At 32.8% G+C, this 26,342-nt stretch overlaps 5 protein-coding genes across 12 annotated transcripts in view; 3 read left to right on the forward strand and 2 right to left on the reverse strand.

Moving 5' to 3' along the window:
* The window catches only part of LOC105248433, a 29,003-nt gene extending 27,271 nt beyond the window's left edge, over nucleotides 1-1,732 (forward strand). For 3 of the 4 annotated variants that reach the window (XM_025413777.1, XM_011253216.3, XM_011253219.3), the window contains one exon: nucleotides 78-1,732. In XM_025413777.1, coding sequence (XP_025269562.1) covers nucleotides 78-383 — 306 coding nt within the window. In that variant the 3' untranslated portion in view covers nucleotides 384-1,732. The remainder of the gene's footprint in view (nucleotides 1-77) is intronic. The other variant, XM_011253218.3, reaches the window with a different exon arrangement.
* Nucleotides 1-7,057, reverse strand: part of LOC105248435 (phytanoyl-CoA dioxygenase, peroxisomal) — a 38,783-nt gene extending 31,726 nt beyond the window's left edge. The window contains exon 1 of one of the 2 annotated variants that reach the window (XM_011253221.3): nucleotides 6,848-7,057. The gene's annotated coding sequence lies outside the window, so the exon portion shown is untranslated. Of the gene's footprint in view, nucleotides 1-6,755 lie in introns of both variants that reach the window. The other variant, XM_011253220.3, reaches the window with a different exon arrangement.
* On the forward strand, nucleotides 3,328-11,756 carry LOC105248432 (glutathione hydrolase 1 proenzyme). 3 transcript variants are annotated; one of them, XM_011253213.3, is made up of 10 exons: nucleotides 3,828-4,242; nucleotides 4,348-4,532; nucleotides 8,259-8,477; nucleotides 8,962-9,182; nucleotides 9,303-9,495; nucleotides 9,608-9,808; nucleotides 9,887-10,136; nucleotides 10,235-10,428; nucleotides 10,519-10,759; nucleotides 10,874-11,756. In XM_011253213.3, exons 1-10 carry the CDS (start codon nucleotides 4,213-4,215, stop codon nucleotides 11,135-11,137), a joined length of 1,998 nt encoding a protein of 665 aa, XP_011251515.1. In that variant the 5' UTR covers nucleotides 3,828-4,212; the 3' UTR covers nucleotides 11,138-11,756. The 3 variants fall into 3 exon arrangements, with proteins under 3 accessions (XP_025269563.1, XP_011251515.1, XP_025269564.1); XM_025413778.1 differs by lacking the exons at nucleotides 3,828-4,242; nucleotides 4,348-4,532 and adding an exon at nucleotides 3,328-3,693; XM_025413779.1 differs by lacking the exon at nucleotides 4,348-4,532 and having other exon boundaries at nucleotides 3,829-4,242.
* A 3,085-nt stretch (nucleotides 11,757-14,841) lies between these two features.
* On the forward strand, nucleotides 14,842-16,690 carry LOC109609781 (nuclear protein 1). Its single transcript, XM_020026629.2, has 2 exons — nucleotides 14,842-15,192; nucleotides 15,953-16,690. The coding sequence occupies exon 1, from the start codon at nucleotides 14,974-14,976 to the stop codon at nucleotides 15,181-15,183; it is 210 nt and encodes a 69-aa protein (XP_019882188.1). The 5' UTR covers nucleotides 14,842-14,973; the 3' UTR covers nucleotides 15,184-15,192; nucleotides 15,953-16,690.
* Nucleotides 16,691-17,151: 461 nt separating this feature from the next.
* On the reverse strand, nucleotides 17,152-25,644 carry LOC105248436 (putative histone-lysine N-methyltransferase 1). 2 transcript variants are annotated; one of them, XM_011253224.3, is made up of 8 exons: nucleotides 25,571-25,644; nucleotides 25,232-25,377; nucleotides 24,789-24,887; nucleotides 23,365-23,466; nucleotides 22,416-22,589; nucleotides 18,117-22,350; nucleotides 17,735-18,046; nucleotides 17,152-17,557 (listed from the first exon to the last, which is right to left on the reverse strand). In XM_011253224.3, the coding sequence occupies exons 2-8, from the start codon at nucleotides 25,319-25,321 to the stop codon at nucleotides 17,346-17,348; spliced, it is 5,223 nt and encodes a 1,740-aa protein (XP_011251526.1). In that variant the 5' UTR covers nucleotides 25,322-25,377; nucleotides 25,571-25,644; the 3' UTR covers nucleotides 17,152-17,345. The 2 variants fall into 2 exon arrangements, with proteins under 2 accessions (XP_011251526.1, XP_011251527.1); XM_011253225.3 differs by having other exon boundaries at nucleotides 25,560-25,621.
* Between the last annotated feature and the right edge of the window lie 698 nt (nucleotides 25,645-26,342).

Here is a 26,342-nt window from a genome sequence, read left to right on the forward strand (position 1 = left end):
AAGTATCATTGCTGAGGTAGATGGCTTCGCGAAATAATAATTGCTTATTAATACCGTTAGTGGTCGCCTGAAATTAGATGAATTTAATGATGCAGGAAAATGGCGAACAGCACGACAAGGAAAAAGAGAAGATGAACGGTAATATTAAGAAGAGAGAATCCAGCGAAAGTGAAAGCAGTTGGAGCAGCGTCGAGGAGATCGAGACCAAGGCTATAACCGAGAGAAATGACGAAGACGACGGTCTTCGAAGGTCGAGGGAGAAGCTGCAGATGGGATTTCCACGGCGAAAGTCAGGGAGCGACAACCGAGAGGTTGCCGAAGTTTCCGAGGACCGAGGCGAGGAGGCTGCGCAGCTGAGGCCTCTCTTGACTCCCTCCTCCTAAGCTTATCCTCTTAAGTATAAATGTATTTTCCTTTCGGGTAATCCATTCGTGTCCCAGACAAAATGAGATTCTACCGCGTGTACTTAAGCGACACCGCTATACGGAACGAAGTCTCGTAATAGGAGAGAGAGCATCCAATCATGACGCACTTATTTCGCGAATCTGCAAATATGAAGAGTTAACCGGTCAATTGCGACACAGCTATTTTAATAACCTGTATTTGTCGACACAAGAGCGAAGAGAGGGGACATTTGAGAAATAACTCGTCCAAACGTACATTTTGTATCACAAAAGGTGTGATCGATTGTTTCTTATACGTTCCGATGAGAAAAATGTAAAAAGATTTTTGAAGTAAACAAGAGGATTCGGCGCAGCCTTTACACTCGACATTAATATATATCGACACATATCTCGAAATTATATTTTTGTACTTTCACTCCGCAACATTACGTAACGCAACGACGACGTGAAATCATCCTTTACAACAAAGAGAAGAAGAATGAAACTGATTAACATACTCACTGGTAAACCTGATTTCGGAAAGTTTAACGCGCAAAGGGAGAAAAGAATTAATTATCGATCGTTTCCGAACATTATCGACGAAAGTTTTGCATCAGCGATCAATTCATTCATGAAATTTCACCTTTAATTTGCCAAGAGTCACAGAAACTCGTGCAGGAGCGAAAAGAAAGACATGGAAATCGAATGAGAATCGAACACCCGAGAAAGTTCTCTTGACAGATAAAAATCGAATCAAGGTGCGAGCTCCAAAGGAATAAAATTCAATGTTCGCATTAAATTTATGTATCGGGCGCAAAGTCAAATTCTATGTAAAAGTAAATCTTACTTTTGTAAATGTCAAATTTTGCTCGTTATGTAGTTACGATCGTACTCGGCGTGAATTTCGTGGCCCTTTTATGACTCTGATATCTACGTGAGATATATAAATGAGAGATATTAATAATTTATTGTAGATAAGTCAATTAGTTTATAGTGATAATAGTAGCCGTTGGAATTGACACTCCAAAAATTGCGTAGGACATAAATGTGCGTACAAAAATCTATGTAAATAAATATCTCTGGACATTTTCTGGACGTTTAACGGTGTTACTTATGATACGACAAGAATGTTTTTCGTTTCGATATGTTAGAAACGCGCGAGAGTCGATCCGTATTCGCATATCTTGTTTATGATTGATACGGATTACAGACTAGTCATTCTCTGGTTGCACAGGATGAAGGAAGATAAGACATCGTGCAAAAATAAGTTGAAACTTACAACCGAATTTTATTCCTACTTGGTAGTAAGAATAAATTTTTTTCGTACGAGTTTTTTTGTTCGAGAATATTGATTTAAAAATTGCAAAATTAATAACATATTTATATGCTCTTTCAAACTGAAATAATCACTAATTTTATGTTATACATCATGGATTTTATCTTGATAGCAGCTGTATAAAAAGATACATTATTTCTATTGGAAAAAATAAAGTTTATCTTGATGCTTTATATACTTTATGCAATTCTTTTCAGTAATAATTTATTTGGAAATTTTATTAAATGGAATGTTGTATGTTTTTTTATAATATATTATATTTTATAGTTATATTGCTATAAAATATAATATATTATAAAAAAACATACAACATTCCATTTAATAAAATTTCCAAATAAATTATTACTATATATATCAGTTTTTTTAAATTTATCTTAAAAATTAATTTTCTCGAAAACGAAACTTCGTACGAAAAAAAATCAATTTTGATTCGTACAAAAAATTGTACTTTACATTTCCGATTAAATAAATTTTTTTTATTATACTACATTTCTCGCAATTTATCTTGTATATTTATGCAAATATTATTCCACCGTCCTCGGTAATATATTTAGATGAATAATATTAATATATTATTATATATACTATTAATATATATTATATTTATTACAGTTGATAGCTTTGTAATAAATAATTAAAATGCAAGTCGGTTTATTGTCGACTTGTTTGATTACTGACTGCTTAATACAATGTAAATACGGATCACTCTCTATATGTTGGCGTAATTTATATGATATTGTTGTTGTATATATACATCGTTATTGCGTCGTTTAAGCCAAGACAGCACTTATCGTACGCATGACGTACACTTGATAGTGTCCAGCGTATGTCACGACGTCCGTGTAATTTGCTAGAATCGCTTATATACGAGCTGTCTTTGTTAATCTAACCCGTCAGCTAGAATTGTATGCGTGCAGCTCGGACCCGTTGAGGATAGTATCCGTCTAAAAAAAAAAATCATGATCTCAATCAAATCCACTACAATGAAACTTGAGGAACTTTGTCGGGTGTGAGTATGTTGTATTGATGTTAACATTACAAAGAGTTGCGACATAAACGATGTCTGAGTGTATAAAGTTAGTGCAAATAAAAAAAAATTAAAAAATATACCTGGGAACTATTTAATTCGTAGATTTATGGAATTTATCGCAAAACGTCTGCGATTCTTGCACATGTATCTGCATTTTTATAAGTTAAATAACGTGCGCAATAATATACGTACTAGTCTCGTGTTGCTTCTCAATTAATGCGCGACGTTTATATAGCTGTAAAACGTTTTCAAAATTTTATGTCATACATCGCGGAAATTGATCTCGATAGCGGTTATGTAAGATACGTATAAAAAGATAAATGATCTCTATTGAAAAAATAAAGCTTATCTTGATGCTTTATATTTAAATGATATTCAATGCTCGTTTGATATTTAAACCCCAAAAAAGCGGACTACCTTCGACAATCTTGCGCCCGAGACATGTTGGAATTTCAAGAATGCGATATTATCTTCGTTTCCAAATTCTGCTCCCGAAACGTGTTTCCACGCATCTTCTTACGAGATCGCACGATTATGTTACATTACGTTCGGACCCCGTCGAACAGGTATAACACGACCTCGCAACAGGCGGTCCTCGACCGCGTCCTTCATTCGTTCACTCTTCGTGGATGAGTCGCGTCTGCCGGTTTCTCGCGCGTTTTAACGTACGTAAATTTCTCCGGGCTCCGCCGAATCGCCGAAAAATTGCGGTGCAAATTCGCTCGAGAGTGTAAAATACAGTCCGTTGCCTCACGATTATCTAATCGCGTCGGTGGAAATTCGCTGAAAAACGCATTCGCGCCCGTTTAGTGCGGAAAGCGTACGATCGAGCGTAGAATATTCGAAAACGTTTCGAGGCATTTTTCTACCTGGAGTTTCTAACCGCTGGAGATGGCGGAGAAGAGCAGTCTGACGTGTACATTCGAATCGCAGGATGAACAGAGGTATGAATTGTCTATGTCGAGGATTTTCAAAGTATCTCGCACGGATATCGATCGTCAATATTTGCCAATAACAAACTTTTATCTTATAATCATGCCTTTCAAAACTCGAGCCGCGCACGAGCATTCGTCGACTCGGTTCCTAGCTACAGCCCTGTCGTCGACGCGCAGGCTTGCATCGATTTTGGTTGCTCAGCTGATACAGTCTTCACCGTTGAAATATCGCATATCGTACACTAGGTTGACGTGTCTTCCGACGATTCATCATCGCGACAGAGTTTTTTTTCTGACAGTTCTACATAGCTAGTTCAATTATTGCTCCGAACAAGTTTATCGATAGAATCAGCGGCAATCCGGCAGTTCGTAAGTGTGTGTGCGTTTTTTGTGTCAGGGCTATTCAACATGCTCTCTTTATGTGGAAACTGTTTTCGTCTGGCGTTTCCCGAAATGTAATTGTCGCCGATATGGCGTGGAATTTCTCTCCCACGCGTGCCAGAGAGAAGCGTCAGAAGGAGTACGTAGATGGTGAGAAACGGACGGCATGTCTTCCAAGTGAGTGTGATCAATGTTGAATTAATCGAGCGAGGAGTATAGGAGCAAGGGGAGGAGAGCGCGCGGCTCTCCATTTAGCGTACTAATAAATGGAGCTTTCCTCAGAGAAGAGTCATGAGACCTTCCTCGTCCTCGTCCAGCACGAGTTCCGGTTCCGCGTACACCAGCGCCGACGATGCGCGGTGGGGGAGGAACCGGTCCCTCGATTCAGAGGACGTCGGAACCGTCTGGCTCCTCGGTTCGACCCATGTCTCGAGACTTCGAATCCTCGAGAGATTCAAAATAAACAAGTGAGTCATCGCGTGTTCTTTGTCATCACGAATCATGCGCGTCATATATTCCTCGCGATTTATTATTTTCAAATCAATTCAATCGCTATTCCGCGCGATTATCTTCGTTCGCTCAGATAAAGTAATTTATATAATATTTCGAATATTGAGGAAGGAAATTTCCTTACGAATTATTCTATTTTACCTTTATTTTTGTGGAAAAGTAATTCGATTTTATTCAAAAAGAGAAGGTAAAAGTTCCTGAGAGAGAGCTCTTATAAATTCTTAAATGAACATATCGACATGTCCACGATAGTAGATCGTCTCTGTTACGCAACATTGTGCTTTCCGCAATCGTATTACAATTTACATAACATATCGTATACAATTTACATTTCGAATATTGAGAAAGGAAATTTCCTTACAAATTATTTTATTTTACCTTTATTTTTGTGGAAAAGCAATTCGATTTTATGTAAAAAAAAAAAATAAAAATTCCTAAGAAAGTTCTTATCAATTCTTAAATTAACATATCGACATATCACGATAGTAGATCGTCTCTGTTACGCAACATTGTGCTTTGCGCAATCGTATTATAATTATCTTATTTGTCGCAAACGTTAGCTTCTATTATAGTTAAGGTATATGCAAAGTCATCTCAACTCAGGGGGGACATACACCTAGATTGGTTAAAAAAATTTATTTTTCAATTTTTGCATGGATACATATTAGATACAAAATATTGAATTTCATGGCAATAGCTGAGTGTCTGAAATGTAAACATTGTCGTGGTGACATAACATTCGAGGCAAAAGTACACGTGGATTCGGATTTTTAAAATTTAAAATCACTATTGCAAATCAATTCATGCGAGCAATGAACATCGCTGCAGGACCAAATACGCAATACTTCTGCAAAAGATGCCTAATGTTAATATGTCAATGGCGTCGAATAATAAGAGCAAAGCACACCGCTCAAGACATAACAAAGGAGGCAAGATTACGTCACAAGCCAAGCTTGAATTGACAGAGACTGCCATGTAGTCTGCAGATTCACTATATGGTCCTGAAGTAAATGATTCCATGTAAGTCAAAAAAAGTCACTGATATATTGTTTAAAAGTATACTTAAAACTTTAAACGCGTTTCTCTCGAAACTGTTTTCAAAACAATCAAATATCTCGAGAACCATTAGATGGATCATTTTTTATGTCTTTTTATTTTTTTTTATAGCCAAAAAACGATCGATTTTTTACGCGAAAATTCGTACCTTTAGATTCAAATGTATGCCATTTTTTTTAACATTGCGAATTTTAAAAATCGGTTACGACAGACTAGAGAGAGTTTTATTCATATATTTTAAAAATCAATTGATTTTTTGTTTCAGATGAATATAAATGACACAATGATTACTGCAAAACGTAACAGCATCGAACACGTCTGACGCCAGCAATGCCACATATTTTTTAATAATTTTTAATAAAAATTTATCGCTGTATTAATAAAAATATATAAGTAATATACTGAATAAATTTCATGTTTTGATAATATTCCAATATTTCAACGAAAAAATTGATAATATTCCTAATATTTCAACGAAAAAAAATTAGATAAATATAGGGTCACTTTTGATACGTCTAAGGTGTATGTCCCCCTTTAAATACTTGATAAATACTTAATTAATTTACATATCTCGTGGAATAATTTCAAAGTAAAATGATTTTTTTTAAGGAAAATTAATTTCCTCAAAAACGTAGCCTTTTTGCAAAATGCAAATCAAATCAATTAATGCAAGTGCGAAATCATCAATGCAATCGAATGATTCAATATCGTAATTCAAACAATTTATAAACTTGTTTTATTTTAATGCGAAACACTTGTAATAAAAGATCTGACATTTCTTTTTGCAATCTTTTTTAACAATTCTTCATTTAAACATATAGAAAATATTTGTCGTAGAATATTATACTTAACCATTCTTACGCAAAAAATAATAAAACGCGAAAGTAAGATGAATAACGCAAAAAAAATAATGAAACGCAAAATAAATAATGCAAAAAATGATGAAACACAAAATGAATAACGTAAAAAATAATGGATAAATAATAATACATAATTATTCAAATATAGAAAAAATTAGAGAAAATATAAAAAATAAAATATCAAAAATAAATAAAATTTTATTCGAATAATAACTAAATAAAAGTTTATTCAAATAATGCTCAATTCTGTATATAAGATCTTACTTAAGCGTGATGTAATTTTTTTGAGCTGATGAAATGCAGGACGCTAATTTATCAGTGAGATAAATATTTTGCTTCTTTCGTGTGTTCCCAACCTTAATTCTTGCACAATCTGGTAGAGCTTCAAACGTAGGTTACACTCTCCACGAATTTTATCAGTTGTTTTTTTACTTTCGAGAGAAAACTATCGAGCATATCAAACACGAGTTCGCTTGATGCGTTGAAATCACAATTAGATAGACGAGAAATAATTACTATGCAATATCTACGCACTGCAAGTGTTTCCGCTGACTACTGAATCAGCTGTTGGCAATCGCTCAACTGCACAGCGCTTTTATATATACATACACATGTAAACATTATTCTCTCCTTTTCTCTCTCTCTCTCTCTCTCTCTCTCTCTCTCTCTCTCTCTCGCTCTGATAATAGAAACCATTATTAAGCAGAAATTGTGATACACATAAATTTTGAATATAATTATATATTCATCTCTCTCTCTCTCTCTCTTTCTCTCACGAAGCATACTTTATATAACATGTGATTGATAAAAACACAAATTATTTACATTTATTTTAGATTATTTAGAACATAATGTCTATGTGATAAATTAAATATGATCCATATAATATTATTATGATCCATATAATGATATAATATTAAAACTCAATACATATTTAAAATAATTACATATTTAAAACATATACATATTTAAAACAATTTAAAACAATTGTTTTAAATACATATTTAAAACAATTTAGGATACATATCAGATCACTTTTAAAATTTTTCTTTAGAAAAATAGGAAAATAATATTTTTCATTGCTGTTATTTTTAAAACAATAATAAGAAATGTTATATATGTTGTTTATTTGTTTAAAATATTAAGAACACATTTTAAAAGATATTGTGTTTTCTTTTTTTTTGCAAGAACAAGTCTTTCGAATCAACTCTATAAATGGATATAATATTTTGAATTATTTTATAATGAGACAATTTATAAAAGTTATATAAAAATTAAATAATAATGATATATCAAATCATATAAATATATTATATATTATATATGAATGTTTTAAAGAGACTTTGAAACGTCTTTAAGTTATTTTTTAAACGTCTTTTAGATGCCTCAATACTGTCTAGACATATGTGCTGTCGAGACATACAAAGAAATATAAAAAAATATTGAAATGACATTTAATATTTTCCAAACGATTGTATGATAAAAAATGACTTCAATTTACATATGAATATAATATTAACTTATGCTTTATACGACGAGTATACGAAAGGAATATTTCAACTACACGACGGGGAATATTTTAGTTTGATTAAAATCACTATATCATCGAATAACGAGGCAATAAAATAAGAACAATAAAAGAGAGAGAAAGAGAGTATTTACTTCGAGATAATCATTATCATACTTATCATACTTTTATTATTTTGTAATAAAAGATCATCGCGCACCGATTATATAATCAGCTAACGACACAATCTTATTTTTCAGATCGCGACATCGCGTACGATCATGCGCAATCGTAACAATCAGCACTATTATAGCTGCATTAGTGATCGCTGTAATCGCTCTGAGTGTTTCCGGCACTTCGCAGAGCGACGAATGCCCGCCCGACCCGGAAAGCGTGCAGCCGCCGTCGTGGAGCAAGTTGCGGACCTTTAAACGCGGCGCCGTTTGCGCGGATGGAGCGCCGTGCGCTGTCATCGGCAAGTAAGTTTCGCGCGCGCGCGAATTTTTAAATTCGATAACACGGACGCGAGAAGTCGCAGTTAGTCCAGGTAGAACATGAGACTCATAATGACATCATTATGACGTCATCATGATTTGATTTATCAATTAAAGGTTACCTAAACGAAAATGATTAAAAAATGAGTTAAAGATGAGAAAAAGAATCATAAATTTTTAGGTTCCATAATCGCATTATATAATTTTAAAAAGATTATGTTGCTTAAATATAATTAAAATATACATGAATAATTAAATAAACAAGTAATTGCGTAATATATATAAAAAATGATATTAATAAGTCACCAAAACATTGCCAAAAGTATATCAAATGAGATCATTATGATTTTTCTAAAATGACTTTTAGGTAACGTCATAATGATGTCATTGTGAGTTTCATGTTCTACCTGGGCGGTCCGTCTCTTTCACGAGGGAAAAGCAAAAGGTAAAAGACAGGGATCTCTTTCAGAAACATCTTGGAACAGAATGGATCGGCGGTGGACGCTGCCCTGGCCGCCTTGATATGCAACGGACTCGTCAACATGCAAAGTCTAGGATTCGGCGGCGGATTCATGATGACCATCTATCGAAGATCCACGCGTCAAGCTTTCGTCCTCAATGCCAGGGATCGCGCACCTTTGGCAGCCAATTCTACGATGTATAAGGACAAGCCAAATGCGTCTTTTTACGGTAAACCTTAATACATAATTTTCTATCTCATATAAAAGTGCCTTTATGGTGTTATTGATTGACTGTCTTATTTTACCTTAATTTATCTATTTAAGACTTATGAATTTTTTATTTTGACAGGCGCACTGGCAGTCGCAGTTCCTGGTGAATTAGCTGGCTACTGGGAAGCTCATCAACGATTCGGTAAATTGCCATGGGCGGATTTGTTCAAAGAAAGTATTGAGCTCTGCGAAAAGGGCTATGAAATGACAGTGGCGCAATATGACAGCCTTGTGTATAATAAGAGAAGCATTTATAACGATCCAACTCTAAGGTATCTGTCAAATATAAATTATATAGAATAAAAATATTATAAAATATTTTATGTAATAAGTATTATTATATACGTGTGTGTATGAATATGAAATATCTTTTGAATCTTTTAGAGAATTGTTTGTCGATCCTGCGACTAACAAATTCCGTAAAGCAGGATCTTCCATTAAACCCCGCGCGCTTTGCGAAACGCTGCGAATCATCGCCGAGAAGAATGCGACCGAATTTTATAACGGCACGATTGGGCGAAATCTCGTCGAGGATCTGCGCGAACAGGGAGGAATTATAACGATGAGGGACCTTAATGAATACAGGTAATCAGGGAATTATTGCTACGCTTCGAATATTGTCTTAAAAAAAAAAAAAACCATGTCTTCCTCATTCTCTCGCAGAGTTTCATGGGATCAACCGATACAAACGAATCTCTCGGACGACATAAAACTCTTTACTACAGGATTGCCCGGTAGCGGAGCTGTTCTGTCCTTTATCCTCAACGTCCTCGACGGCTACGGCTTCACACCGGCTAGCATGATCGATTTTAACACGACGATCCTCACGTATCACAGAATGGTAGAGACCTTCAAGTACGCATACGCGCTAAGGACGGATCTAGGCGATGGAGCTTTCGTCGATATGACCGAAGTAATAAATATAAAAGATACAATTCATAATAAATATGAAGATACAATGCTTTCTTTCTCTCGAAATTTTAATATCTGCGTACTGTAATTTGATTCAAGATAATTAAAAACTTGACGTCGAGCAGCTTTGCACGCGCGATACGAAAAAAAATAAGCGACGAGAAAACCTGGCAGGATCCGCAACAATATGGCTCTTCCATCCACGCTGGTGCCGAGGATCATGGCACCGCACACGTATCGGTGCTGACGGAAAACGGTGATGCTGTGTCAGTTACCAGCACTATTAATTATTAGTGAGTAAATTTTCACTCTTCGACTAGTGTGTTTATTTGCGGGATCGCTAGATTTTTCCCTGTACGCCTTTGTATCTGATAATCTTGCAGTTTTGGAAGCGGAGTAGTCAGCAGGAGAACCGGCATTGTATTGAATAACGCCATGGACGACTTCGGCATTCCGTCGAGGATCAATTACTTTGGCGTACCGCCCAGTCCCAATAATTACATCGCACCTAAGAAGCAGCCATTGTCCTCGACGGTGCCATCCGTGCTCGTCGATCGGAACGGCGACGTCAAGATGGTTGTGGGTGCAGCCGGTGGCACCAGAATTACCACTGCAGTGTCTCAAGTTAATATTTTAATTTAAAAGCTTAATCAAGAACTTCTATCTACTCTGGCATCTATACATAACATTGTATTTAATGAAGCAACGGATGATTATCATGTTTTCTTATTCTCTCAGGTGATTGCGAAGATCCTTTGGATGAAACAGACAGTCAAAGAAGCCGTGGACTCGGCGAGGATACATCATCAGCTGTTTCCACCAGTGATAGCTTACGAGTACGGAGTTCCTAAGCAGGTGATCGACGGCCTGAAGCGTCTAGGACACACCACGAAACGCTACAGAGAACGTGGCAGCGTAGTTTGTGTGATACTTTACGAAAATTCCACAATCTTCGCGAACGCTGATTACCGCAAAGGTGGTGATGTTTACGGAATTGAGTGATGTACGTGTCGTAGATATTCCATTACATCCTCTTGCAAGTGCGAAACTTTTCGTGAACCGGCTTTGCCTAAACAATCGTCGATTATCTCCTCGCGATTATTATAACATTAATGTATACGTGATCGATCATGTTATCACATTCGCGTGTTTTTAAGATCGCTACGCTGATATTATTCAATACAATCTTGATACGTTCCTCGCTCATCATCTATGCATTGATTACATTCTTCCTTCCAACTTCAGTATTTTTTTCTCGAGTTTATCATACTCTTTTGAACTTTTGTAAGAGATATTTAGATGTACAAAGGACATAATGTAAATGCACGAAAATTAACGAGTTCAATTTTGATCATATAGAAATATATATATATATATATCCTTTTTATACGATTCGATTTTTAACATATAACATTGATACAATTCGCTTCGCGAGACGTGATGCTTATTGAACACTTCCTTGTTGCGCCTTTTATATAAAGTTTTGACATCTCTCTCAGCATTACTTCCTATTTTAAATTACTTCTCATCATCTGTATCATCTCATCTGTCACTTCCATGCAATCTTAAGCTAATCTCCTGTACCGTATGAAATGTTTCAATAAATTTTTCTATAATCTTATCGATTATTTTGATTAAAAAGTGTATTTTAATGATCCGATCAAAAAAATTCTCTGCATACCTCTCCTTTCTCTCCTTCATTCTTCAGAATTCACAGTTTTCTACGTCGTGGACTGCGTTGAAAGCATCATGCAAATATAAAATATTGCATTAATTATTCCCCTACTATTATACAATGAAACCTGTTTCCAAAGTTGTCTAGGAGGATTCTCGGCTAATCGTTATTCGAGACCACAACCGGCTTAATACAAATGTCTTATCAGGATCAGATCGCGATCAACGGTACTTTTCGCGCTCGATATTCTTTCGCAATGTCATTGTCGTCATTCTTTGGATCGTGGCTTCTTTTGCGCAGCAACTTTGTTGTAAGTTAATAAGAAAACTGAAGTGAGAGATAGAGAGAAACATAGCTAGACTTTGTCTTTCGCTAACTTTGTAAAAATATAGTATGTTCCACAAGCTATAATTAAACGTCCCGTGGTGAGGGAACACGATCACGTATTTCGCGCCCAGTCGGAATATAATTCGTCGTCAATGCCCGGCCTTGAAAGTTACATTGCGCCGTCATCGAAAAAAAAATTTGCTGTTTTGAATTATAACGTCATACTCAGGCACGACGCTTAATGATAAAGATCTGAAATATAACGACGTATCGTTAATATTTTGGATAAGAAATCGAATAAATATTTAACATTTTCACTTATTATTGTAACGCTTATCAAAATAATGACTATCGGAGATTATGTATCTGATATTTGCGCATTTATATTCGTTGCAAAAACACACACAGCTGTAAAATGATTGTAAAAATGATCCAATCTTTCTGTAAACGGCGATATTCAAATGAGATATCAAAAAGAATACATTTATTAATTTTACTGCCTTTTCATCGTTATCTTACGAAACAATTCGCTTATTTATTATTAATTCGGGATGAAACTTTATGACTCTTTTTGCCGATTTTTTAAACTCGCATGCATAAAGAAACAAAGCAATCAGACTTTGCTGTCGCATCGACTGAGAATGGCGATAATTCAAGACTACATTGTTATTTCCAAGGCTTTGAGAAATTATTCAATCTAGAAATTTTGTCGGTGGCGTGACGTGTCTTTATGCTCCGATAGTTTCGCTCAAGATATCGTACAGTGTAGAAACGTGCTCGACTGATACAAGCTTTCCCCTCTGCGTATCCGATATATATTCATACATCCTACTCAAGAATGTATAAAATCGGTGAACGTAACGACAAATATTCTGCGAGATATTTATGTCTTCTTTACGAGAGTTTTGCTGCGCCTTTACATGATAGAATATAAATTTCACACTTTGTTTACGAACGATCACCTTGACACTCTCGTTATCAACAGTACAAATGTAATTTTTTTTGACTGTACAAACAGCTGATTTGTTTTCATTTCCTTGATTCTTTCGAAAATTTATTTTATCTTAACGGAATACAATGGAACACAACGAAATAAAATATAATGTATGCTTGGGTGATTACAATAGAATAAAACGAAATAAAATACAATGTATGCTTGGGCGCTGTACGATACTCCTTTGGAAAATATTCTTTCTTGAATTGTAAAGTATATAAATAACGCAAAATATATCGTTTCATACAGAAAAGTTTTGTTCAAAAATCAAACGTTAATAAACTTAGCTAGCTTAGATAGCTTTATAGCAATATCAGCATTAGACATGCATAAAAGGTGAAGCACTATGATGAATTTATGCGTTGGAAATTTTTAGATTACAAATGTCTTGACAATAAATTAGCCACGTGAGTAAGTGACCGTTGGATGTAAAAAGAATGTTTTGTTATCATCGCAGTTAAATCGCACGCACGTCAAAGAAACAAGACAACTTCGACTATTAATACTGTCAACAACACACGAGAAACACACATCTAGACGTTTCGCGATTATATACGCCTCAGATACTATTGCTTATATGTTATACTAAATTGTCCAGGAAGTTATTAACGATTTTTGTTGTTTAAGATTTGATGCTTTTTTTCACATAAAGTTGTTTTTCCTTTATATCTATGTTATATACATGTTAGATTTTAAAACGCTTTACATTTTGATAGTAATAATTGTTTTTAATTTTAATTTGTGTTTTATTAATAATTGTGTTTTTGATATTGGTTTCTGTTTTAAGAAATTGCAATAACTTTCTGGACAATCAAACGAGATAATCTCAAATATTGTAAACTTTTCTCTAAACATTCTTCAAACATTCAGAATACTTAATAAATTTTTATAATAATATTTTAATTTTACTTAACAATTTTCTTTCTTGCAGATCTCGATACTTCATTATATTTATATATAGAAATTTTAGTCAATTTATATTGATACAATTATTTTAAATGAAGCATGCGCAAAAAATAAATGCTAAAGTTTTTATAAAAACATATGAAATTACACCTGAGTACACAACTGTCGGTGATGTATCTAACTGACAACACGACATGCATATGTGTTCTTACTTTTACGCATTTAGAATTCGCTTTTGATTACATTTAACTATCGTCTCATTCATTCTTAATGTTTCACTCGAAAAAATTATCGAATATACATATTCGAAACAATCGATTCGCCAAAACATTACGTAACAAATTGTATTTATTTATCTATAATTGAGATCAATCAAATCACTCTACGAAAGTTGCATAAATTTGACCAAGAAAGTCAAGTCAAGAAATCAGACTTCTCGATACGTTATCAAAGCTATATCAGGAGACTTGCGGATCAATGTAAATATTTTGTGTCAAGTGGAAGTCAGATTTCTTTTTACATTTTTCGAATTATCTAAAAATATTATCAAACTCGCAAAAAAGTTACAAAGATACATTTTATTCGACTTTGGAATAAAATCTCAGAAAGATACGCAAAAATTACGAGAAAATTAACACGTTGTAGCAAGAGGAGATAAATTCGGAATGAATTTATAGACGAAAATATCTTCGGAGACATGTGTCAGAGTTGAATCGTTCAGGTCGGCGACAAGACCGGCTCTCCGATGGTCGTATTTCGCACACCACGCACGCGCAAACCTGGTGACATATATAAACTCGGGACGGCGAACGCGCCGTAATCAGTATCGAATCGATCCTCTTCGGTGGAAGGTGATTATTTGACATCGTTTTTTCTTTTGCGTTGTCGCACGGCGACCTGTTTTCTACGAGCTCTAAGAATCCAATCGCGAGAGCTATGTCTGAGGCGTACTTCGACGAGTACGAGCACTTCAACTACTCTTATGACAAGCACATTTTCACCGCGCACGGTGGAAAGCAGAGGAGCAAACGCGAAGCCGTCACACATACCAATCACTTTGACCCGAGCGGCCATTCCAGAAAGATCCTCACCAAGCTGATGAATACTGAGCATAACAAACGGCAGACCGGCAAGAACAAGGTCTAATCTGCGAAGGTGAGGCACTCGCTACCTTCTGCCTTTTAAGTCTCATCGCGTCGTTGGCCTCGTTCAGATACCTTCTCCTCGCATTTTCTCAATACAAGAAGCAATTTTATTGCTTTGTTCCCGAGCAAGAATGACGCAATATTCTTGTGTTATCTCAAAGAAAAAAATTAAATAATCTGAAACATATTCATCTCTCCGATCAGTGTTGCTAAACTGAATGAGAATTCATTTTTCATTTTTTTTACACAAAACTCTATTATTCTTGACAATTTGATAATATTCTGTTTATAAATTCATGTATTCTCGAAGGAAGAATATAATAATGCAAATAATGGAGATAATCTTGACTATATTCAATTACATTTATTTCTTTTTGTTTTGTGCGGAGTAGTTGCTTGTCGTAGTCATAGTTTAATTTTTTAACAGTTTATGAAAACTTTAAAAATTAAATTTCGCTTGACGTGACACTTTGTATCGCTTGTTTTTCCAGATTATCGTACGTGTCGATTCGCAATATTGCGTCTTATTTTTCGTTATCGGTGTCCATTATCTCGCAGGCGATGACTCATATGACACACGCATACACTTGTGTATTTATTTTTTTTTCCTTAGCTAGTATACTTACACATTGCGTAATACGCGTTTCAAGATATTCTATTTTTGTTGGAAACATTTTGAAAACAATTAATCATTATCCTCAATATTTTTCCAATACTGTTTACGTATTGCCTCAATTTTATTTTTCATGTTTCAATCTTTGTGATTCCAGATTACGCACGTTCCTATCTTCGTTGTCAAGTTGGATCTCATCTCACAGGACTTACCTATCGCCTAAAATGACTGGAATAAGAAAGAAATATGCGTTATACCGTCGAGAAATTGCATTTAGCAGTAGATTCTTATATAATTCTCAAACGGATCGGAGCACGGTAGCTTGTGCTCCACTTCATCTTCATTTATATGTTAGAAGCACGGATCCCCACGTTATTTATAAGAGTACAAAGTAACGTACATCGTACTTCGATTACTGCTTATTTCGTATGAATCTGAAATATGACTTTTTTGTCATTTTTATATATACATATATATAACATAGTACGATGATATTATTGTGTGTATCCAGAAGTATAACGCTCACTGAACCGCTAAGTAACAGTGACTAATGAATTCAAAAATAAAAATCACATTTGATTGTTACTTAGCCGCTCAATGAGCGATCATGCTTCTGGATGCACTCATTTGTATTGATTTTCGTGTGCTATTATATTAAATGATTTTATTAATATAAGCTATGGTTATATAATTAAACTTGCTTTTTTTTATTCCTATATCATTAGATTTAAATGATCGGTAAATCGTTAACTAGAGTTTTTTTTTTTGGTGCGTGTTTTCGCGCACGTCGCATACGAGCAATTATCGCTAATCGAATGAGATATATGTCTTTGTTATCGTTCGTTTCTTACGACGAATAAGAATTGTATCGCGACGTGTTGCAGAAAACACTCACGCAAAGAGAACTTTGATAAGCTTCAATCAACTCGAGAATATACGATATTTAATCAGAATATGATGTTTAATCAGGACGCAATTCTCGCATATTGTGATTGATATACATCAATCAAAATCACTAGATATTTCAAGTTTTTTGCGATGAGAAAATCATTTATTATCGTGTATTGATATAAACATCAGAATATAATTGTATTGAAAAAAATTATGAAAATAAACATTTGTAGCTAATGAGAATGCATTTTTATTCATTGTTGAGAAGAAAGAATATTTCATGCTGTATTTTCTTCTCTTATTATATATAAATAAATTCTTCTTTCTTTACTTATTATCATTATATCAATTATTATTATATACTATAACTAATCTGGATTCTTATCATTTCTATCATGTAATTAGTAAATAAAACAGATTTGCATGTCCAAAAGAAAATAAAAATGTAAACCAATTGCACCAATTATTATTTACGATGTGTTTTTGTTAATAATTAAAAATAAATTGTTTACTGGGAATGTGATATATAGTTTGTATATCAAGACTAGTTTTTAAACAATTAATATAATTAGTAATAAAAATATTTGGATACCTGAGTATATATTGACAGCGTTAATAATAGATGTTCTTATTAAAGGAAAGGAGAGGTTCACTGGTAATCACATTATTTTATATTTATCGAAATCCACTTCCTGCCTTAAAATACCAGTCAGAATAAATTCTGTAGACTGTATAGTAACAGTCTTCGGTGCTTTCGCAAGAAATTTTCTCGCACTTGACAAATCTTCTTCGCGAGACATTATCATCGCTTTTTCGGGCCATTTACTTGGTGGACGTAATAGAGCTTTTCCTCCACAAGACATTATCATATCTGTAATATAATGTCTCATGTAAATCTGTTACATCTGTTTTATATAACGGCTTAAAAATAACAAATATATAAATATATATATATATATATATATATATATATATATAAAAAATATATAAATGTAAATATATAATATAAAATATATAATGTAAAAATATGTATGTCTTAAAGAATTGCCTTTTAATTCTTCTATAGGTGGTGGTGCAATATTTGGTGTCAATATAATGGTATATCCATCTAATAATTTTTTCTCCTTAGCCTTATCAAGACTTTTTCTCAATCTGAAACCAAACTTGGCTTCAGCGACAGGGTCTTTTAGTATGTAACCTTCCCAATCCAAAAATTGTCCTGCTGATTCACTATCTCTTAACCAATCTATCGTCACTATGGGTATACCCTTTGCCAATGCACATAAGAATTTATACGTTCTGCGAACTTTGTCAGTAACCAAAACATTGCACTTTGCCGGATCTTCCACTTTGTTTCCACCTGTAAAATAATTGTTGACAATTGTTAATAATATTATAAATTTTCTAGAATTTTTTAATTTATTACTTACCTAATGTTTTAACAATCTTGCTGTAGTCCTCCGTTATACCTGTAAACAAAATTCTGTGTCCCGCAACAGATAGTGTGGAATTCAAAACAGATGCACTCCTACGCATCCTAGTGGAAGGCGTTGATAGAAGAGAAGTTACTTCTATACTTGTATTCATCATTGAAGAGACACTGTTATTGGCCGTTCTACGCATATTTCGAGTTATTTCTACCTTTTCCTTCCTCCTCGCACCTGCTGTTTTTGATCTTGAAGATCTAGAACTTGACAAACTGTCACTTTCTATACTATTTTGGCTGCTTTCACTGGTTATATTTTCTGATGAGGAATCAAAGACCGAATTTGCAGAATTTTGATTGATATGAGTAGGCTTCTTAAATGTTTCCTTCTTTTCCAGAGTTTGTGTCTTTGCTGCAGAACTTTTGGTAAATCTTTTGCGACTTTTAACTTTTGATGTGGAATTATCAGATTGTGTATTATTAGAATCATCTATAGATGACGTATTACTCTCAGTTAAAGCTGAATCTGTTTCAGTATCTGCAATGAGTTGTTTCTTGTTTCTGATTCTTAATTTTCTTTGAAATATTTTTGCAGTATTAGTTTCTCTAATTGACAAATTCTTGTCCTGCACATTATTTAAACTTTTTCTCATAATCATTTCCACTTCTTGTGATTCATCTTCTATAGGACTTCTTATTGTAGGACTTCTTATCGGACTAAGTACAATCTTTAGTATACTCTTGTGTTGTGATAGATATAATTTAGTCTGTGTTGTGTTAGATTTAATTTCCTCTTGCGCTTGGACTTGTTGGCTGCTATTACTACTTTTCTTCGCAGTTCTTCGCAGTTTAATATTGGATCTCCCAGAATCCACACTTTTATTAGTTTGTAAATCCACACTTTTATTAATTTCTAAATTTAAGGCTTTTGAACTTTCTGCAGTTTCAGGTACTGTTTTATTATCTTGGAAAGACTTTCCAATCACCGGGGAATTTTCGCGTGAGCTAGTTTTAGGAAAATAATCAAGAATATTTGGAGATTGCCTGTCAATAGCTGTTTTCATCATGTTTCTTCGAGCCCGTGTAAGAATCGGACGTTCCTCGATGATTTGATGTGCTTCATGTTTCCTCAAATTCGTCTGTTCAGCATCTTTCTCAATCGTGCTAAGAGTTCTCTTTCTCCTAGTGACAATAGATCTCGTTTCTGGTTTCATAGATTTATCGTAAGTCGTATTTTCCATGTGAGCTTCTTTGCACGATACATTCAAACTCTCATCATTTTGTTTACTGGATTGTCGCGTCACTCGTGAACTTATCTGTAAACTTTTCAATTCATCGTCAGTATCTTGCTTCAAATCCTTCGACAGATTAAGCGATAAACGCAATAAACTTTTCTTTTTGTTGGATTTATTTTGTTTATCATGCTTCAGGCAATCGAGCTCATTATTTAATCTGTCTGCCATTTGTTTGAATCGTTTATAATTTGCTTCACTGTCAGAGTCCTCAGAGGTGTCGACAAATTGTGTTGTCACTTTATTAGTCTCAGGAACATCGCAATTGGGCACATCATTATCAAATAGCGAAACTGATGGTTTATCGTGTATTTCGTTCAGGCTTTTGTCCTTTTTAGAATCTTCAACATCTTGCTTGTACAGTAATTTATTCTGTACAATCTTTTTATTTCCATCTTTTACAATGTCTTGTTTAGATCTGCCGCTACATTCAGTCAACGTTGATGTTGCAGAAGGACTCGCTGGATTTGAAAGCGTCCCCGATATTCTAGCAGGTGGTAAACGTGCTAGAATGTCATCGTCGCTCTCATTCATGTCCGATGTTTGTGTACGTCTTACATCTGCCAATGGACAAGGTGCACAAACATCGGACTCACTCCCCGAGTCCTTTTCTACATCATCAACTTTGACTTTGTTCGGATTATTCCTCAAAACTCGTTTGTCCGTTTTCGACGCAGATGCATGTTTTCTTTTCATCGAACGTCGAAGATTTTTCTCGTTGTTCCCGTTCGAGATAGTTTCGATTACGTTATCGTCGTTTAGAGCATCTGTCATCGAATCGGATTCATTTCTTGATTTTGAAATCTTTTTTCTTCTTTTATTAGATTCTGTAGATGTATTATCTTTAATCTTTTCATTATTTCTTTTAGATATTAATGAAGTATTAGAATCTTGATGAGAAGGAATTACATTCTGGAGCATGGAATCTACAAGCTCCTGTGTTTCTTTCAGAATATTTCTTTTGCGTTTTGTAGTAAGAGTAGAAAAATAAGTATCTGAATTTTGCGAATCGATCTCCGCATTATTTACATTATTCGTTTCGGTATCTGCTAGCTTACGCTGAGATTGATCACAAGCCCCACGATTTTTCTTTTCTAATTGCGTTTGCAATATGCTATCTTTAAGTGAACTTTCATTTACAGTGTTAGCAGATAAATTGTTGTCATACTGTGATGATTCCAGAATATCTTCGAGGGCCTGAGTCGACATGTGTGTTGGCTCGTGAATGCTGTTATTTACATTATCAAACATTTCATGAAGTTTTTGTTCCACACTATCAATCTCTTGAAAAGATTCTCCAGATTTTTTACAGCCAGCATGTTTCTTTCGTCCATCCTCGATTGGGTTATTACTATCATTAATATTTGTCAAAGATTTGTTTATCAGATTGTCTTGATTATGAGTGTTTTTATTATTATTAATAATCTGTGTCGGCGCCATATCATCAACATCAACGTTAATTTTCGATAATTGATTGACTGACGAGTTCAATGTATTCTTAACTGCAGGACTATTGGATTGTTGTGTTAATGCATCGAATAAATCTTCAGATTCAACACTCGTGCCTGGATCATTTCTATTACTTATATTGTCGTTGGAAGATTTATCCGAAATTTCTAAAGATTTGCACTGCTTTTGAACAAATTTTTCGGAATGTTCCTCTGTGTCCTTTTCCAGATCACCATCGATGTTTTCTCTTGATCCATGTTTTTTCTTACATATTATATCTTTTTCATTGATTTCGTTCGGTCTCTCTTCAAACTCGTGAACGCGTTGCGTGAGAGCATCAAAAATATTGTCTTCATCATGGTTCGATACATTTTCGACATTATTATCTCTTTCCGATGAAGTTTTCGCATGTGATTTTGGTGTAGATGTGTTAGGCACTCGTATTGTTTCTCGTTTATCGATGCCCTCGCCAAAGTATTCCAATAAATCTGATGATTCGAGCAAATGATCGCTATGCTGTGTCAAGGAAAGGCAATCTTCATCTACTCCTGGTGACGATAAATTCAAAGATCCAGGACTACTAGATCTGGAATTGGATGATGGTGCAACATTATCATAATTGATTTTGGTCTTAACAGTTTCTATCATGTTATCTTTATCTTTTTCCTTATCATCATTAGTTCTATTTACAGTTTTTGATGTGTTATCTTTATCAGTATCTTTAGTAGTTCGATCATTATTGATATCATTTACAATGTCATCTGTTTCAAGTTGTCTTTTTACATGAAGTATTTTTCTGGTTGCATTTAGTTCAGGTTGAGTTTCTACATTGGATATGTCTTCTGCAATATTTTTATCATTGAACTTTTGCGTTTCTAAATCATTAATATTATCGATTTGATCTAAGTTTTTCTTTTGATTATTTTTATCTATTTTGGACTTTTTCGTATCTTTGTTAGTATCATCAATATAATTTTGCGTTTCCACATGAATATCTGTTACAAACCTGTTCAGTGTTACATTCCAAATATTATCTTTGCTCTTTTGAGTCTTTGATTCGTTAATATAGCTCTCATAATGTTGAGTTTCCATATCATGAATATCTATCGCAGAAGTATTAGCTATTTCATCTTGGACATTTAGCTTGGTTTGCTTGTTAGCTTTAGTATTTGCTTGAAAATGTGTCGACGTATCCATAGGAATTATTTGCGTCTCTATATCATGAATAGATTTTGATGTCACCATTTCATGTTCTAATTTTTGCGTTTCTATATCAAATATACTACTAAGTTCTCGGTTTTCACTAATGTCAATATTGGAGGCACGCAATTCAGTAACAGTTTGTAAATCATCGCTTTCACTAGAAGATGCATGAGAAGTATTCTTTTTACCAATGCTTGACTGACGTTGTTGTGGAACTTGTGGCCGTAGAAAAACGTTGTTCTGTTTGTCTTTCTGTGTTCCAAGGATAACGGATCCATCACTGGATGAATTATTCTACAAAAATAAACAAATGCATTAATTATACGAATATCATATCAGATGATAATCAAAATATTTACGAGAGACGAATCCGGAGTGCTCGGAATTATTCTATTTGTAACTCTTCTTTGCGATGGCGCAGGTGTTTCTGGTATCACCATCGGAGGATATGCGCGATAAGTCGCATCCACTGTACCAAATGTAATGATACTTCCATCCCTGACTTCATATAAACGATTGGGTAGCAATATTTTCTGTTAAAAAAAGAATGCAATTGATTAGGAGCAATTAAATTGCCAAACTTTTAGTTTTACGAATTGTTAATAGCGATTTGAAAATTTTTATAATTTGTTCTTCAGTTTTAGTTGAAAGAAAAGCACATATGCCACTTGATGGAATAATTTATATAATAAAAATATATTTTTTTTTAATATTTCATAAGATAATAAAATTAAAAAATTTAATTTATTCAATTTAATGCATACATGCAATACAAAAGCAAGAAAATGATACTGTGTCTATCCTACATTAATTCTGAAATATCTCTTGTATTTTCACAATCATATATATAGTGATAAAAAGTACACACTACATAATCAAATTTCCATTTAATTATTTTTATTATTTTCTTGTTGTTTGTATGTAATGTTTATTTATTATTAAAGAAAGATTATCTCTCTCAGAAAATAGGTGATCTATACAAGTATTCATTTCAGGTATATCATTCACTGCAAAAATAAATTACATTTTTATAATTATTAATAAAGTATATTTTATAATTATTAATAAAGTATGAATATAATTGAACAAATCTTGTTTTCATTTTGTGATACACTCGAATAAACAAGATCAAATATTTAAATATGCAAACATGCTTCAATTTATTAAGCATAATTCAATTATCTTAGAACATGTAAACAGGATTATATAATAACAAACTCTGTTCAAATATAGCGTAAAAAGCGAAATAATATGAGGCATAATAATATAAACTGAATGTAAATAATAAAAATGTATAGTGTTTATTACATCACCAAGCTTCGTTTTGTTGGAGGAATTGAGATCGCAAATCCAAATACTTGATTCTTGATTTCTCATAGCTTCGATCTCTGCATGTATTTTTGACACTGTCTGAAAAAAATTCAACATTAGGTTTACTTAAAATTTATTTTACCTTGTTTGGTTAAAATAAAATAAAATATACACAAAAATGTTAATTCTATCTCATATGTTTCAAATTTATTTTATTAATTTGTCATTTATAAATTCACTACTTATTTCTACATATTTTATTCAAATGAAAAAAGTTTAGAGAAAATATATCTCATGATGAGAATATTCTTTCAGAAAGTAGATTGTTAAATATTTATCAATTCAGTCTGTTTTTTTAAAAAATAAGTATTAATTATTATAATTAAAACATATACATTAAGAATACGCTGTTTTCTTCATAATGACTTTATTTAATTTATTAAATAATTGCATTAAGTAATTGCATTTATCTAATTCTTCTTACATATGTATGAGTGTGTATGTATGAGAAATGAGGACAGTTAATAATATAAACAATATAAATAATTAGCAATTAACACCAGAGAAATGCTCATTCACAATAGTTTCTGCAAAAAATAACATGCTACAGAAGATAATAAGGCTATCAATTCCATTTTTTTAGACTTAGCCAATATAAACAAGGCTGCTCCAAAATTCAAGACGCCTTATTATTATAATTATTTCTCATATAGAGAAAGTTTAACAAAGTTTAAGCGACATCCTGAGTACTGAATATTACGCTAAATATATCTTAAAATTTGGAAATTTGCTTATAAAAAGGAAAATTATATTTCAAGAAGAAAAGTTTTATAAATATTATTTCCTATTTGTAATTTAGGGATCTGCCATGGCAATGACATATGTAGCGTTAAATACTTCTTAGGTAGATCCAACAGAAATGCACTAGAATAGCAATATGTAGAAATTATTAATTGATTTTTATGTATCTATTGTCACAAATGGATAACACAAAAGATTCACATATTGTACACATATCAATACTCATTCTTGAACTTTTTTCAAAATTGCAAAAATGGTTAATGTAGAACAACCAAAATTAGATCCTTCAAAGAAGGAACTTCTTTATCTGCATATTGCTAATCCTAAACATGGATAATATTGCTAATTTGGTAAGAAAAATTTTCAATTATTAAGTTTAGAGAGTGTTAAGCACATAAAAAAATAGGAAAGAAGAGCTTTGAATAATTTTGCAGAAAAATTCAATCTTTTCATCTAAATTTTATTTAATAAATTTTTAATAAGATATAATGCTATTTAACTTTGAATATAAGTTTGATGAGTGATCGATAAGTAAAATTTTTTGCAAAATAAATAACTTTCTACTTGAAGAACAATATTCAATTAATTTATATCGTGAAAGATGTAACTTTAAAACTTACCACATTGTTTATAACTATATCGCAGGTATTATGCCTACCAATTTTTGTGATCCCTCCTTTAATCTGATATTCATTAGAATTGATATTTAATGTTCCAACCTAAAATAATTGTTTAACAAAATATTATATTGATGTTTCATTAAAATTAATTATTGTAAATAATTTATCATTTTAAAGAATATCAAATATTAATCATTCAACTGATAAAGAGTAAAAAACTCGATAATTGAAATTTACAATTAATAATCTACTCCAATTACAAATTTATTAAAATCCAATGATTTAATGAAATTATTGCAACTTCTTATATCTAATTACGCTATAATTTAAGAATTAATTCATGTTTCAATTAACAATTAATAATTTTTTTGTTCTTTTTCCTCCTTTTTGTATTACATCATTAAAATGTAATTAGAAAAAATCTATTAAATATATATGTTTACCTGTATCTGTTCATCTTCCTCAGTACATGAAATTTTTTGAGTAGGCAAAAGCTCGTCATCCTCATAGATTTGTGTGGCCTCAAACTCCATCGTTATCAGAAATTGTTTATATCAATAAGCTTACACTCAGCGTCGATAAGAAGAATCTATCATCAAAATTCGAAACATGAACGTGACATAACCTCTAATGCGGACTGACTTAAAAATTTGCAAATTGTTAGGTAAACATGGTCATAAGCGTGAAGCGGAAAAATATAAATATAAACATATAAATGCTTTATAAGTAATAAACGCAAAATAATTAATATTAATACAAAAGACAGCATACTTTATACTGACATTTTCTAAACAATCGACTGATTGTACAGTCGAATGTGATTCTTCCCGCCATAACACGCCATACACCCTATGAATGTGTTCGTAAATCCCGTCCAATGAGAAGAGATGTCAAATGCCAAATGCGTAGTAAATTGTGTAGAGAAAATATTATATAATGCTTATGGATCAAATCATCTTTAAACAATATTATATAATGCTTATGGATCAAATCATCTTTATGTTTATACGTTATGCAAACTTGTTCGAATATAGCTTAAGGCATGCGTCTCTATACGTGCGATATAATTTTATTAATAAATTTTAATGATAATTCGATTAAATAAATTTTAATGATAATTCTATTAATAAATTTTAATAATCCATCATTGATTTGAATTAAACGAGTGATTAACAAGGTTTCCTGTTAAAAAAGCATGCAGCTGATTAAATAAATCAATAAAATCATAAAAATTCTTAGTTTTAATAAATTTTTAATCGGAATTTGAAAATTGTTCCTGCCTCTTCCTTTATAATACTTTAAAATTTGTCTTTCAATTTTAGTTCAAAGAAAAGTATATATACCATTTGATAATTTTTAATAAAAATATGTAATTTTTTAAAGTACAAGAAGTTAACATAAAAAGATAAAAATATATTTTCTTAATAATGAAAATACAAAAAATGTTATACATTTTGACTTTTGATCTCAAGAATCGTAATGACATAATATTTGTGTTAATATTATATCATCTTAATTAATTAAAACGATTTTAAATTTTTTAAAAATTTTGAT

The sequence above is a fragment of the Camponotus floridanus genome, unplaced genomic scaffold (assembly GCF_003227725.1).
Source record: "Camponotus floridanus strain SB8 unplaced genomic scaffold, Cflo_v7.5 scaffold7, whole genome shotgun sequence".
Classification (NCBI taxonomy): Eukaryota; Metazoa; Arthropoda; class Insecta; order Hymenoptera; family Formicidae; genus Camponotus; species Camponotus floridanus.

Bases quoted from the DNA above. Each gene is read 5' to 3' on its own strand.
- LOC105248432 (XM_011253213.3), top strand. From the start codon at position 4,213: ATGGTGAGAAACGGACGGCATGTCTTCCAA. The intron at 8,478-8,961 runs GTAAGTTTCGCG...GATCTCTTTCAG, and splicing joins CCGTGCGCTGTCATCGGCAA to AAACATCTTGGAACAGAATG. The intron at 9,183-9,302 runs GTAAACCTTAAT...TTATTTTGACAG, and splicing joins GCCAAATGCGTCTTTTTACG to GCGCACTGGCAGTCGCAGTT.
- LOC109609781 (XM_020026629.2), top strand. From the start codon at position 14,974: ATGTCTGAGGCGTACTTCGACGAGTACGAGCACTTCAACTACTCTTAT.
- LOC105248436 (XM_011253224.3), bottom strand. From the start codon at position 25,321: ATGGAGTTTGAGGCCACACAAATCTATGAGGATGACGAGCTTTTGCCT. The intron at 18,047-18,116 runs GTAAGTAATAAA...ATTATTTTACAG, and splicing joins CAAGATTGTTAAAACATTAG to GTGGAAACAAAGTGGAAGAT. The intron at 17,558-17,734 runs GCAATTCTTTAA...ATTATATTACAG, and splicing joins ACCTATAGAAGAATTAAAAG to ATATGATAATGTCTTGTGGA.